General features: G+C 43.4%; 1 protein-coding gene across 2 annotated transcripts in view; it reads left to right on the forward strand.

Annotated features, from left to right (window-relative positions):
* PDE7B (phosphodiesterase 7B) overlaps nt 1–14,692 on the forward strand; it is a 178,882-nt gene that overhangs the window by 87,360 nt on the left and 76,830 nt on the right. Inside the window, exon 1 of one of the 2 annotated variants that reach the window (XM_054819760.1) lies at nt 7,539–8,754. The exons of the other annotated variant lie outside the window; for it this stretch is intronic. Within the exon in view, the coding sequence (XP_054675735.1) occupies nt 8,517–8,754 (238 nt within the window). The 5' untranslated portion in view covers nt 7,539–8,516. Of the gene's footprint in view, nt 1–7,538; nt 8,755–14,692 lie in introns of those variants that run through there. 2 annotated transcript variants of the gene reach the window in all.

Genomic DNA, 14,692 nt, shown 5'->3' on the forward strand with positions numbered 1-14,692 from the left:
ATCAAGCACAGGCAAATATAGTCCCTGGGCCAAAAAGTATTGAACAGATAGTGAAAGGGAGACAGAAATTTTGTCCTGACTATCCCACCTGAAAAATTCTGAGATCTCATTGCTACTGATGGAAAGAGATGTTTATAGATGCCAATTCCATGACCAAAGTTCACATTTCGATGTGTGGCTAAGGTCTGGGAAAAAATCTGTATACAGTACAGTATTTACATGACCGTCTTACCAAAATAACCTGAATGCTTTCCTCTTTTACTAAACTTTTGATCAATTATGGATTTTTTAAAATAATGTATCTTACAATTACTGTGTATCTAAATGAATATTGTTATCATAAGAGCTGTGCAGAGCCCTGCAAAATGACGTGTGATTGCCTGGATTGAAAAAAAAAAAAAGTAACAGATATCTTAGGAAACATTGGAAAACATTTATGGTTTTACATATGGTCAGGATATCTTGGAAAGCATACTGCAGCTGGAACTGCATTACTGAGAGCAGCCTGCCCAAATCCCAAATAAGTCTGAGAGAAACAGCTTTTCCAGAAAGCTTCCCCTCCATCTGCAGATCTAGTGGATGCCTTTAACCAGTTATAGATAGCTTTTCCTCCTAGGCTCTCTGCTCAGAGTCTTTTTCTTTCCGCAGCATTATCGTCAAGACTACATTTGGAGTGGAAGCTGCAGTGAAGAAAAAGAACCGACATGTGTTTGCATCATTATCAATGGGGTTTGATAGCATGGTAATAAAATGCCAGCACAGGGGTGACAGCGGAGCTCCAAAGCTGCTGACACTGGTGGAGCTACATTTACACAAATGCATTTGTAAGAAATGCAAAGAGCTTGATTACAGTAAATATGGCCTGATTTTGCAGTCATGAGAAACTAGGTCAGAGGGAGCTTAGTTTATCACTAGGATGTTTGTGCATCATTGTGAGACCTTTCCCACGGCTTCCCAGCCGTACCTCCTGTCCATCCCCACAGCAAACTGCACTCGCTGCTGTCATGCAAGATGCAAAGAGGGAAATGAAGCCGTACCACTTCTGTGAGAGGGCAAATAACCTCAGCTTTGGGGTACGCACATCATCAGAAAGCTGACGTGCAGACAGAATAAAGACAAAGTGTGATTACAGCACAAGCATAAATATAGAAATGGTTCTCGAGTACCATAGCTATTTCATCTGAAATACATATCTGTAATTATTTGGCTATAATTTAGTGGCCTAGGTATTCAACCTGACCAAAGTGTCAAGCTTATTTAGCCACTGCTAGTAACAGGTCTGCAATCAGAATGTACGTGGCATCGGGCAAAATCCAATTCAGTTGTGTTGCTTTACTCTCGCATTGCAAATAGGAATATATTTGGGGGAGGTCTGCACAAGGCCTATCCTTAACCTGTGCCATCCAACTGCTCATTATCGGGTCTAAATGGGATTAGGTATAGAGATAAATTCACCATTAATTATTAAAGTCACTAGACAAAAAATTAAGAATAACAAGGAGTAGATACTCTACAATACTAATATGTGCAGCCATCAAATATCTAACAAGTTTAAAAAGTTAAGAAATATGTATTAATTTTATTTTAAATAGTACTTCTTTTCCTAGTCAATATTATTTCCTCTCCATTTTGAAAGCTAAAATGAAAAATTAAGTTATCGGATCTTATGATATCTGATTTACAAGTGAAGGAACAAGCCCTATTATTCCTCTATATCATTATATTTATGTCCCATTTATTCTTACTGTACTATGGTTTCTTTGACAAAAAATTAAGCTAGAGATCACTTAATGCAGATTTTTCGGCTACTCACTTTATTTTTATAATTTCAAAAGACAGGAAAAGACAAAATCATAGTTGCAAGTTTTTTCTATATACCATAAGGGGCAAGGATACCGTAGGCTATACAGCCACTAATGCCGTCTCATTAAGGTTATAGGTAAAAGAAGAAACATTTCAAATGTGGCACATCTCTCATCTTTCAAACTGCTGCTAGAATTTTTAGATACTTATGTTCCAACTGAGAAAATATTTATGTACATGCTCAGCTTTAAAGATGGCAGTAATCCTTTTGAATTCATTGAGACTATCCACTTACTTAATATTAGTTATTTATTTAAGGGATATGCATCTCTGATCCGGTTAGTCCCTTTTTCTACTCAGGCTTTTTTTTACCTATTTGCAAAAAGGAATCCTGCAGGATTCTGCAGTTATTCTTGCCGTAGGGTTATTACATAAAGATGATGACTAGCATTTCCACTGTCTCGTATAATAGGTTATTATTTTCTGCCTACCTGATTTCTACCTACATTTTCAATTAGATACAGTGTTCTTAACCTCCCACTCCATTACCCTAGTTCATTAAGCATCCGTTGCAAAACCATTGCAATGATCACTGCGTAACAGCTGCCTTTTGGGATGGCAATGAGTTTTTCTTAAATCTCTTGAATTTACTTTGGGTCAGGTAAATCTCACTTGCATGTAGGAATTGAGGGGAGGATATAAACTAATGGAGTCTGTCAGATATATTGTGTAACACAGTTAAATATAGTGCCGGCAGTTCCTTTCGTACTTGTCCTTCAGCTTATCATTATTATTTTCTTATTATAGTTTATTAAGATGAGATGACTCTATTATCTGTTATCGGTAATTTCCTTTAAAGCCACATAGTTTCACTGTGTACTGTGGGAGATTTGAAGCATCAGACTCAGTATGCTGAACTTTGAATTTTCCAAAGCTGGCAATGGAAAAATTACACAACCTCACTGTTTCCAATTAGTTATGGACTTCTGTTTATTCCTTTACCACAAGCATTTTTGCTTAGTTAGTAGTACAAATTGTTAATCATAAAAATGTGCTATCTCACATATGCTGAGAATGAAACAGGGATTGGCTCCTTGCCCTCCAGAACTCAAGCAATCCTCACTCGTCCGTTTCCAGAACCTTTTTTCCAAGGAGTCTGATTGACTGACGACAACAAGCAAAAGATTACTGTGAACCCGTAGAACACCACTGCCTGACTTCAACATTTCCCAGTAAGTGAGGTTCTCAAGGAGTGATGCTGTGCGCAGCTCAGGCAATAACAAATAGTGCATGCTACCATTCCCTTAGAAATTCATTTCACTACTCTTGACAGTGAAATGGTAGCAGATAAAAAAATCTCCTACTATGTACCTTGAGTATGCATCCAAAAAAAATGTTAGTAAATTGTTGAGAATTCATAGTAAAAATTAAAATATTAAAATAGTAAAATAATACTAAAATGGTAAAATAATGTCAGGGTTGGGAAAAAAGTTCTGAGATAGAGCTTATAGACTTTAGTATGTCCAATCTAGAGCAAAGACATAGTAACTGTCTCCAAATAAATACAAAACTATTCATATTTAATAAAATAATGGCAATGATAGAGGTAACTAAGAGCAATTGTTCTTATTAGTAAGAATAAAATTAAAAATAATAGACATCTGGAATGAGACAAATGTGGTGCAAAAAATAAGAAAAGTATACTAAGATTTTTAAAGCAATGAAAGAATCCTTCCAGGAGTTCATTAGAAAAATTCTTGCAAGCTCTGCATAACTCTGCCTGCTTATGTTTCTTCTGTCATATTCTCCAAGCCTCTTAGGCACTCTGTTCCCTTGTCCCTTCTGAAAGTTACCCACTCACATTCTTGTTTTCTCTATTGCTCCTTTTGGGCTGCCCTGCAAATGTGCAGTACCTTTTTTATTTATTTATTTTTTATTTTATGTGTAAGGACTGTGTCCCAGCGTTCGCAGTCTTCTCGTTTATCTTAAACTCACATCTCACCCCTGAAGCCTTCTAAAACTTGATCCCATTGATGGTGTCATCACTTGGTTCTGATCCTAGGCCATGGCCTAGCCTATTGTCTCTGTAGGACTCCGCGACCCCTAGGACAGAGGAAAGGCATTGTTGTCATAAGTGCTTACTGATATAAGATGATTCAGCTAATAAGTGTCATCTAAAGGCAAGTGCTTTACACTTTCTAAAAATCAGTATTTGATAGTCTTTGTAACTGGACTTTACATTTGGACTATTTAACGTTCGCTAATAACTTTTGAAAAATCTGGTAGTCTTTTTCCATTTTTTTTAATAATATACTGTATAAATAGACAATATCAAATCTTTTCAGGTATCTGTTTGGGAATGTACCCTTAGTAAGTTGTGACATGACACAGCGGTGTGGATCAGCTCAAAGAACAGACTGAATTTCCAATAGTAATGAATCTGCCACTCAACTAATTTATGTGCCATTTTTTTGAACATCTGCTATCAGACAGAAGTGACATAATAGAATATAACTTCTCCTTTACAATCCTGTTAATAGAGAAAGGCAAAGACGCCTGTATTCTGAGGAAGCTGTCAGCAAAGTTGCAGGCTGGAGGTCCCAGTATCACTTACAGTACTGGCAAGCAGGGGGTCATTGCTGGGGAATGAAGCTTGGGGAAAGAAGCAAAAGGAAAAGGCTTGGGGGGGGGTGGAGGGGAAGAATCAAGGATCTTTCTTCACCATTCTTTTTTTACAGCTTTTGTGTGTCTGGACTGATTTGTTGTGGGAGAGCTGCTGGAGACAGTATATTTGGCACAGGACAGGGTAGCTCAAAGCCAAAAGGATGGTGCTATTGCCAGTTTAAACCATGGCTTTTCTTTTTTTTTTTTTTTTCTCTTTCTTCCTCCCTTCTTTTTCTTTGAAGGAAGGAAAAGAAAAAAGGGGAAGAAAGGGACTTGCAATGAAAACCAGAGCAGTGGGTTAACTACGGCCCTGCAGGCTTCAGTAGAACAGGAAGATACACGAGGCGCTTGCTCTACCATCTGGCGTGCAATTCTGCTGCTGCTGCTCTTAGTACATAACTTTGGAGTGAATAAGCAAACAAGTAAAACTTTTTAAGAGACATCAATTATGAAACACCAGCTATTAATCTGTCAGCTTACTCCCTTCCCTTTTCTCCCACCACAGTATTCCTTTCTCAAGTCTTTTCCAGTTCTCGTGTCTACCTGTGAAAATACGCACTGCCTTGTCAGGTTTTCAGATCCGACTCCGTTCGCCTTTTCTTTGGCATTGCTTCTCAGGATGAACTGGGGCCAGAGCTAATACATTTATATTTCTCTTGTAATCACTTAAGCTTCTTTGAGTTGGAGAGAAATGCAGTTAGTAGCAATAAAGCCGTCCATCTCTGTTGAAAGATTTCCTTCAAGTCTGGCTGGAAGTGAGAATGCAAAAGAGAAGTTTCAGGTGAGCTGAGCTTGCTCAAGGGCTGTTTAAAATGCAGTCACAAATGGCTGGGTCCATTGCTGTGCAGGAGTATGTTAGGTTTTAATTCTGATGGCTTTTCTCAAGCGCAATGAAAAGTGTTATGTTGAGGTCACTTCTTTAAGTTGGGTAAATCTTCATAGCACAACTGAAGTCAGAGAAACAGAGAACTTTCAAAATCTGAGTATTTTGTCTCTTAAAAGTCTCTGAGAGTGATGCTACAGCTGATTTTTGATGCTGAAAACCTCATAATCAAATATATATCTTCCGGGCTTTCTTGCAAGCAGCTCTTATCTGGCTCCATTCTTATAACAAAAAAGGAAAGGCAATCAGTAATAGCAAAATCTTGGAAGCATTAAGCATAAGTAATCACTGAATTGTACTACAACTGCGAAGCACAAGTTTAGTGAGAATAAGATGTATTAATTTACAGACATAGCCATGAATGCCAAGTAACATTTTTTACACAATTTATTTTTTTCATTCACAACTGCTGATCCTTAAACTGGCCAGAAAGGAGGGAAAAAAAGGAACTCCAGGCTGCCTAGCGCAGTTGATTTCATTTGACACAACATACTGTCTGTTAGGTTTATTACACAGCTTCTTAAAACACGAGAACTGTAACAACAACAGATCACAGTTTCAGTTTGGTTTTGACTGGCCTCCTGCTTTGCACTGGTAGAGCTGCAAGTGAAAACAAACACAACAATTAATGCTTCGATTCTGACTGCCTGATCCTATCCACAAGGCAGGTACATATCCGAGTGACCCAAGTACAGCTGGCACAAAACTTTTCACAGTTTTGAGGATGTAATAAGATAGCATAGATTTTGAAAACTCAGAAGATAGCTATTGCTGCTATCAAGAGGCTGGGTGGCTAAGTTCTGTTAAGCACTTAAATATTCAGATATTCATCTAAAAATTGGGCTGGGCATCTGTAAATATATTCTCTTCCGAGATATCTGGTACTTTTTGCATTCAGGGAAGCTGGAAATGCCATAAGGATAGCCCTTTTTTCACACCACTGGCACTTCTGCTTTTTGCCGTGCGGGGAGCAGGAAGTGCAGAGGTAAATAAAGAGGAAAAACAAAAACTGAAAAAAAAAAAAAGTTACTGCAACTCCTTGTAGCTCAAAACCAAAATGAAGTAGTTGGGGTGTGAGGTTTAACTCGCCCAGTAGGCAAGTCTTCGTCTTCTAAGTCTTTTGGACTTCAGTTGCCTAGTTTATCCCTCTCTAACAGGAACAATTGCTTTATAAAGTAATTGCACAACATGCTCTAATATGAAAAACCTAAAATATCACAAGAAACCATATGAACTTAAAACCAATAAAATTTGCCTTTTCACAAAATTATAACGATACACTGTATTAATGTGTTAATGCTTGTGGTACTGCACATCATCTATTTGTTTTCTTTGTTCTTAACCCCTTTGTTCCAAGCGTCAGGATATCCTGATGCTAAGGACTCTGCAAAATAACAGTACAACAACAATAGTATAATGCTTTGGAAGCACTTCACGATTTTCAAGACAGAGCCACCCGAAAGTGTAGTATGTTAATCGTACGGCGCTACAGCCTGCAGTCAAAATAGGGCTAGTTTTTGACAAGCATTCAGGTCACCAGTTTGAGGTGGGAACATTAAGCATGGCAGAGGATCCTAACGCTGGGCAGCACACTGCCCCTGCTGATGTTGGCATGAGGAGGAAAGGTTTGTGCACCCTGGTTTCCGCAAGTAACGGTGTTTGTTAACTTCCAGTCCATTCTCTTGGCTCCTCTTCCTCTGTGAAGGAAGATCCTGCTTGTTTGCCAGTTTATTTTTCCATCTGGAGGAAAGGCAGAACATTGAATGTAACCCGAATGTAACAAACGCATTAACTATGCCTGCTAGAAAATATTATAATGCCCACAAAAGTCCTGTTAAATAACTCTTCTGCAATTTTACTGAAAAGTAAGCGCTGGTGCGAGCCCACCCTCCACCCTTCTGCTGTACACTCTGTAAACCAAGGGCTAAAGGACAGATCATTACCAGCAGCAGGCTAAAAGGGATATAGTGTATAAAGGCGAAGTAACAAGTCTGCAAAGCGCAAGGCCCCTCCCGGCCAGGGACCCCAGGGAAGGGATGGGTGCTGCTGCGGTGCCCGCCCAAAGGCAGCGAAGAAGCCCGGGGAAGCGCTGGCCGGGCCCTGAGCGCTGCTGACGGCTGCGGAGCCCGGCAAGCCACTTCATTTCTGCATGAGACACAGCACTCGCCCGGGCGGCTTTGCCTTGTTTTAAAAGATTAGCGGTGAATAATTGTCTTCTCGTTGGAGTCTGCGAGTGATCGCTGCCACCAGGCAGTGTCCTAACGTGAACCCATTCAGGTGGAGCTTTGCAGCCAAAGGGGTGAGGACGCGGGTCAGACCCCGCACCCTCCCCAAAACCGGCTGAAATGAAACTCGTTCCTCTCGGACCCGTCAAGCGCCGGCACCTTCGCTGCTCTTCTGCATACCCGTTTGGGGTACTTTCCCTCGGGTTGGCGTCCGAAAGCGGAGCAGGCGGGGGGCACCGCACGCCGCCAGCGGACTCGTGCCCCGCTCCCGGCCCTCGCAGCGAGCGGCGGGACGTGAATCACCGCCTTTACTCCCGGCCGAAGGGCGGCCGAGGTTACCGCGGGGTTTGACTAAGAAGCCAAAAACCCCACCGGCTCCGTAGTCAGCCCGGCGAGGGCGAGGAGGAAGGCGGGGGGGTGGGGGCTCCCCCATGGCATCACGGCGCGGATAAAGTCAAACCGCCTCCTCCCTACCCTCCTCCTTAGTGCAGTGAGGGGCGTGAGGGGTGGCTCTGCCCGCCCAGCCCCGCTGCCCCCGACTGCCGCTGCCGGGCTGCGCCAGCCCCCGCGCCGCGCCGCCGCCGCCGCCGCCGGCAGCAGCGGCCCGAGCCCCCGCCCCCGCCCCCGGGGCTCGGCGCTGCGCCGCGCAGGCATGAGCGGCGGCTCCGCGCCTGCCCGCCAGCCGCTTCGCCCCGGCTGCCGGCGCCTGGCGGCGGGCTGAGAGCGCGCAGAGGGCCGCCGGCGAGCGTGGCGGTCCGAGCCCAGCGCTCCTTCCTTCCGCGCCCGCAGCGCGGAGCCGGGGCCGGGCGGCGGCGGGGCGCGCCCCCTGTGCGGGGCGGCGGCGGTGGGCGGCCGGGCGCCCCCGCCCCGCTCTGGATGCCCATCGCGGCTGCTCGGGCCGGGGGGTGGCTGCGGCTCCCCGGCGGGGGGCGCGGGCCAGGATGCCGGTGCTGGAGCGCTTCTTCCCCGCGGCAGAGCCGGGCAGGCGGAGGAGGACGGGGGAAGAGCCGATGCCCTTTCCCATGGGCAGTCTGCCCGGTTATCAGCAGGGGACCCTGGCCTGGGACTTGCCCGAGATGATCAAGATGGTAAAGCTCGTGTGGAAATCCAAGGGGGAGCTCCGCGGGGCGAAGCACAGAGGGGTTTTGGAGAGCGAGGATGCCCTGAGCGTTTCGGCAGGTAAGTTTCCCCCGACCTGCTGCTGGGGGAAGCCGGGGGGGAGGGGCGGGTAAACGCGGCTGGGGGCCGGGGATGGCGGGGAGCCGCGGCCGGAGCCGTCCCGGCCCGTCGTGGGGCAGAGCCGCTGGAGCCCGGGGCTGCTGCCGCCGGAGCGGGGCGGGTTGAAAAGGCGCGGGGCTGAGGAGCGCTGCCCCACGGGCGTCCGGGTTTAAAAACGTGCTTTTGCGGCTCTCGCCCTCTCCCCCCGCGGACATACACACGCACACACGCACACACACACACACACTTTGTGCCGGATCTGGAAGCCAGGTCCATTTACTGATGGCGCTCTCCCCTGCAATCTGTTGCGTGCTTTTATAAGCGGAGCGATAAAAGCTCAGAACTAGAGCAAGTAGCTCCGCGGCTTTGAGGCTGACCTAAGCGAGGGCAACTGGGCTTGGTGCCGGCGCGGGGGAGCCTCTAACCCAGCCCGCACGGAGCTCCGCAGCGGCGGCCCCGCGGTCAAGGGAGGAGGGGGGGGCGGCCGCGGGGCACCCCGGGGCCTCCGGGCAGCTCGGCCGCTGCAGGAGCAGGGGGTGGCTGCGCTCGCCCCAGCGCCGAGGGCTTTCCCGGTTGTCTTAGCTGTGGCTTTCTAAGCGCATGGCCTCTCATCATACGCTGCCAAACTTTACCCTCGTCTTTGAGTGTGCTTGGCGCGTTTCACATGATCTTCCCGTGCTTCCCATCTGCAAAGCGGAGCGACACCCTTATGACTTGCGTTAGCTACTGGTGTTAAAAACTTGAGACCCATTCTTGGAGTAACGCTGCCCCATCCCACTACTTTCTCTTTGAACGTGGTATATTACTGGCTAAAGAGCACATGCTGGTTTTATTAACTGTATAAATCTTGCATGTCAGGTTTTTTTTCCCAACTCACAGTCATGAAGCCATATGGCACCATATCAAATGCTTTACTGAAGTCCAGGTTAGACTTCTTGCATTTTCAGTATGTAGAAATGAGTTGTCAGGTTAGCATGGTGCTTCTTACTTCTGATTAGTTGATACTGCATCTTATCCTATGCTGCACGTCACATGGTTCAAAACCTCTTGCCTTCTGTTGGAGGCAACCTCTTGTCTCCTTCAAAACCTCTTGAATTCTGTTGAAGGCTCATAGGCTTATGATTGTCTCAGTATCAGTTGATAATTTTTTATTCTCCTGTCATCGTACTACCGTGACTAAATAGCCTTGCTGAAACTGTGTGGCTTGGTTTTTCAGAACTGGATTATCTCATCTCTGCAACCTGGTCACTAAAGTTGTCCGGTGCTTTCAGTCTTCAAAGATTATGCCTTCATCTTCCTTTGCTGTACCCTGTATCGAGACTATAATTTACAGTATTTTGTACCAGAATAATGTAATTTCTTATGTAGCCTCACCATGTTGCAGGTATTTCAAAGTGCATGTGTGTGTATGATGTAGTGTGTGTGTAACTGTATATATAAACTTGAATAGTAGGTAAGTGTCTGTGTATGACTTTTGAATGCCCATCAAGGTTGGCTGGTTGGTCATTGTATGTCCATTGTTTCAGATGTTTGCAATTAAACTAAGAAATGTATGGTTCACTTCTGTTTTGAAAAAGGGAAGGTAAGCTCTCAGGCTCCAAGGAAAATGTACAACCTGCCATCCCACTCTTTGGGAGTCACTTCAATTTAAAAGAATAGTAAGAGTGTTGTGGATAAAGAAATGGGAGGTCAGATTACTCTTTAAGACTTGGAGCAAATCAGCTGGGAATGTACCGTAGCCAACCAGGGAGATTGAGGTTTGTGTGGTAAATGGTGAGTGTTCAGAGATGGACCCTAATCAAACAGAACTTAAAAATGCTGCATTGGTTACACCTCATGTATGAGTAATAGTGGTTTTTCAGTATGCTCGTGTTGTATCTGGTGAAATTAGTTTCATTAGGTAACAAATGAGATTCGCCTTCAGATTCCTGGAGGCAACTAAAAATGTGCATGAATGTACAGAGACAGATCAGTCCACTAGCAGGATATGAGTAACTTGCATTTACTCAAGTGTCTATTACTCGTATCCTGTGAAAGGACAGTCCTCTTCATGGTGCCAGATCCTATTTCATAAGCTCAGTTGACTTGCACCAGTACAAATCAGAGCAGAAGATGACTCTAACTCTCAACACTTTAAATACGAATCATCAGACAGTTTGAGTGAACCAGACCTGGGTTGCTGGTTTTTCCTCCTCAGCAACAGTCATCCTAGTAGTTTTCCCTCTTGTGGTTTCATTTTAGTCACTTAAAGTACATGGTAGTATGTGGGAAAACCAGTAAATGCTGAAATCTAGTATACTTAAATAAGTGCAAAATCAAAGAATGCAGAAATGGGAAGAAAAGATAATCGTTTGGAAGGATCAGTAGTATGAGGTACTCAGCTTTGTGTTTTTATGGTGTTTTGTACATGTTTGACTCCTTTAAAAAAAAAAAGCCCATACGACTTACATCTTATAAAAAGGCAGTACTTCAATAGGAAATCAGGTTTTCTTCAGGTGAAGCTAAAGCAAATAACTTCTGCTCAAGGTACTGCTAGCTAGGCAAATAAAGGTTGATTGTTCAGTAGTAGAGTTCACAGCACTTTCCACATCAAGGGCTTGTTCATTTAAATTTGTAAGTGTTCATGTGATAACTCATGTTCTGTTATCACATCCTCATGAAACTACTTTGCTTACAGTAGAAGAGGAGGAAATAGATATGGATTCTGGAAGGAAACTCTCAGGATTTCTGCCTTGCTTGGTCATGTTAATAGAGATTTAGCTAAGCAAATTCCCTTGTCCTAGCCTGAGTGATTGGACTTGGCTTTGGGCTGGCTTTCTAGAAAGGAACAACCCTCTTAACCATGGGTAGTGAGGGGGAATGACAGCTATATCTGGACATGATGTCAGTTCTGTGGACGGCAATGTCTTGGGGACCCATATAGCCGTAATTCATACCGCATTCCTCTTTCCTGAGGTAGGAGTAGAGAGCTGCTGCAGACTAAAGCTGTCTATGTGTCTTGGGCTCTCAAATGAAAGAGCTATATCTGGGTCTTTCATCTTCTCGTTCAGTACTGAGAATAAGCTACTCAATCTCCCCGGCAAAAAGCATTTGCAATATATCATGCAGCATATAGTTGGGATGAACGAAGAACCCAGATCTCATGCCTGGGGTTTCTAACTATTTTGTTTTCCTTCTAAAGCAGTAAAATTAACATCTTGAGCCCTCTCTTATTGCTGCACTGCGTTTTAAAGTTAGTGTCAATTAAGACTGCAGACCTTTCTCCTGCTCCTGGCCTGCTGTTGCTTAGTAACTCTTTTTTCCCCTGTTTCAATCCCTGACCAAATCAGCACAAAACTGTGGTTTGGTGAAGACTCTCTGCCAGAAGCCATTTCACATACTCAAACGGGACATGTGATAGCAAAAAGTGCAATAATGGAAGATAATTAATTTGAAAAGCCTTGGGTGGGAAATGGGTGTCATTCAGTGTCATTCCTTCCAGTGTTTCAAATAGATTATTCGCAAGCCAGCACTCCTAACTTGAGTAAAATAACAGCATGTGTTGATATTATGACAATTGAATTATTCAAATAATTCTCAACTGAAACCATCTTGATCTCTAGGAGGGAACTGTGTTCTCTTTATGACCCTAACTTTATCACTCTCTCCTAGAATTCAGCAGCAGCTTTGCAGATTAAACAAACCTGATGGGGGAATGGGTATAGGTCTGCCTCGAAGAGTCTTCCTTACAAGCATTAGCAACCTCTTAAATTCACTGTGATCATCCCAGATAACTCCAGTGAAACTGTCTGTACTATTTGAGTCTTGCACATGTGCAGACACGCAAGACTTTCAGAGAAGGTGCAGTGGTACTTAGAATTATCGAGGTCCTTTGAGACACTGATCTCTGTGGGTTTTTTGAAATAACTCTGAATGTTTTTTTCCACCTATCTCTTTCCTTCTGTAGATGTTTTCTCAGAAATGTTGGTTCTGATTCATGCATGCATCACGCTCATTGTTAGCTGATGAGTCCCTTTGCCATGAGGAGGAAAAATAAGCAGTACCACACATCACTCCTATTACAGTTTGCTGCTGGGAAAATTTCCCCCAATTATCAATGTGTCCATTTAATTCTCCTCTTCAATCAGCTGTCTCCTTTCCAACTCAGTAATTTATTCAAACTTCTTGCAATTGCCCAAACTGACCTTGCTCTTTCAAACCTTACAGCTGCATGCTGAGCAATCTTGTGATATACCTGTTGGAGAGGTCAGAGTTAAATAATCTGTGTGCTTCTTCAATGGTTACTTGAAAGTCTTCCCTAAAGTTACTCACAAGACCTCCCAAAGACTCAGTTCTTCCACGATATCCAAGGAAACGTGCCTTCAGCTTCATTTTCCTTTTGCGATAAACAACTTTTATCACACTGTGCAGTAGCTTTGCTGCACGTGTTAAAATAAACTTCATGCTTCCCCTTCCCATCATTACTTATAGAATCACAGAATGGTTTGGGTTGGAAAGGACCTCAAAGATCACCTAGTTCCACCCCCCCCGCCATGGGCAGGGACACCCTCCACTAGACCACGTTGCCCAAAGCCTCATCCAACCTGGCCTTGAACACTTCCAGGGAGGGGGCAGCCACAGCTTCTCTGGGCAACCTGTTTCACTGTGTACTTGCTGAATCATATTTGGTTGTGACATCTTGAAACTCATGCATGCTTTTGTAGTTCCACTGCAATAATTAATAATCATAAAATGCATAAAATCTGAATCTGAATTACTGAGAACCAAATGGGGGTTTGGCTAATAGCTTAGAAAGCTCATAATTTTGTGTAGTTGATGTTGAGCATGTAAGTGCCACAGATGTAAATTGCAGCAATAAATACAACACAGGAGCTATCAAATGGCATTGTCTTAGGATCTGACCAGTCTCTTGTATTATTCCTTACATTGAAAACAGCTTCGTTTGTGTCCTGCTGAGAGATGCACAGCAGGCAAAAGGGCAGCTTGGTGTATCTTTCTGAAGTTAGGTTTATTTTTATTTTTTATGCTATGGTTTATGTTGAGACTTGTTAAATCCATTACACTTACTAGGGACAGAGAATGTGAATTTGATAGAATCAAGGCTACCTGTGGCAACCTTGATTGCTCTCTGACTGTTGTGTTGAAACTCCAGCCCCTGAGAATAGGAAACATGCCTTCTATATTCTTGTGAAGAGCTGGTTAAATCAGTGGAACTGTGTGTGATGGTCTCATTAAGAACAGTGAAATTAGATTGCATGCAGTACCACTTCTATAGTGTGTGTATGTAGACCATTGATAAGACTTAGAATTCAGATCACATCTGTGGGCAGTGCTGTTCAAACACAACTCTCCAGTTTACTGGCTGAACACAGGTTAGCAATGCATGTCATTTGGAGTTATTTCTTTCTGAAATACTTTGCTAATTAGAGAATTGGCTTCAAAGGTCCAAAAAATAATTTTGAGACATTAAATTGTGGTCACTGTTCAAATTCTGGTCCTTTTTTAGCACCTAACTCTTTAGAAATATTTTTAAAATGTCATGTACAGTGAGAAGTGGAACTGATATTAAAAGTCTTTGGTTTTGAACATGTCAAAATGAGCTGATGTGTTTGTCAACCAAATTCTCTTTATTTTGGAGGTGAAAATTTTCACTCAACTCTACCTTTAAGTGTTTAACCTCTCTCTTTTACTTCATTCTTATGTAAATTTTCTGTTGTGGATTTGTTAGGGTTTTGGGATATTTGGAAATAAGAGGTAGAGCAGGGATAAACATTGGAGAATAAATTATCTGAAAATCTCAACAATTTCTGAATGGTCTTTCAGTTCAGCCTTGCTGGCACATTTTTTGTTTGCTTTATTGTGAATGTTGGAAAACAAAATTTGTTTGCAGAAATACTTG

The sequence above is a fragment of the Grus americana genome, chromosome 3 (genome assembly GCF_028858705.1).
Source record: "Grus americana isolate bGruAme1 chromosome 3, bGruAme1.mat, whole genome shotgun sequence".
In the NCBI taxonomy this organism is placed as follows: Eukaryota; Metazoa; Chordata; class Aves; order Gruiformes; family Gruidae; genus Grus; species Grus americana.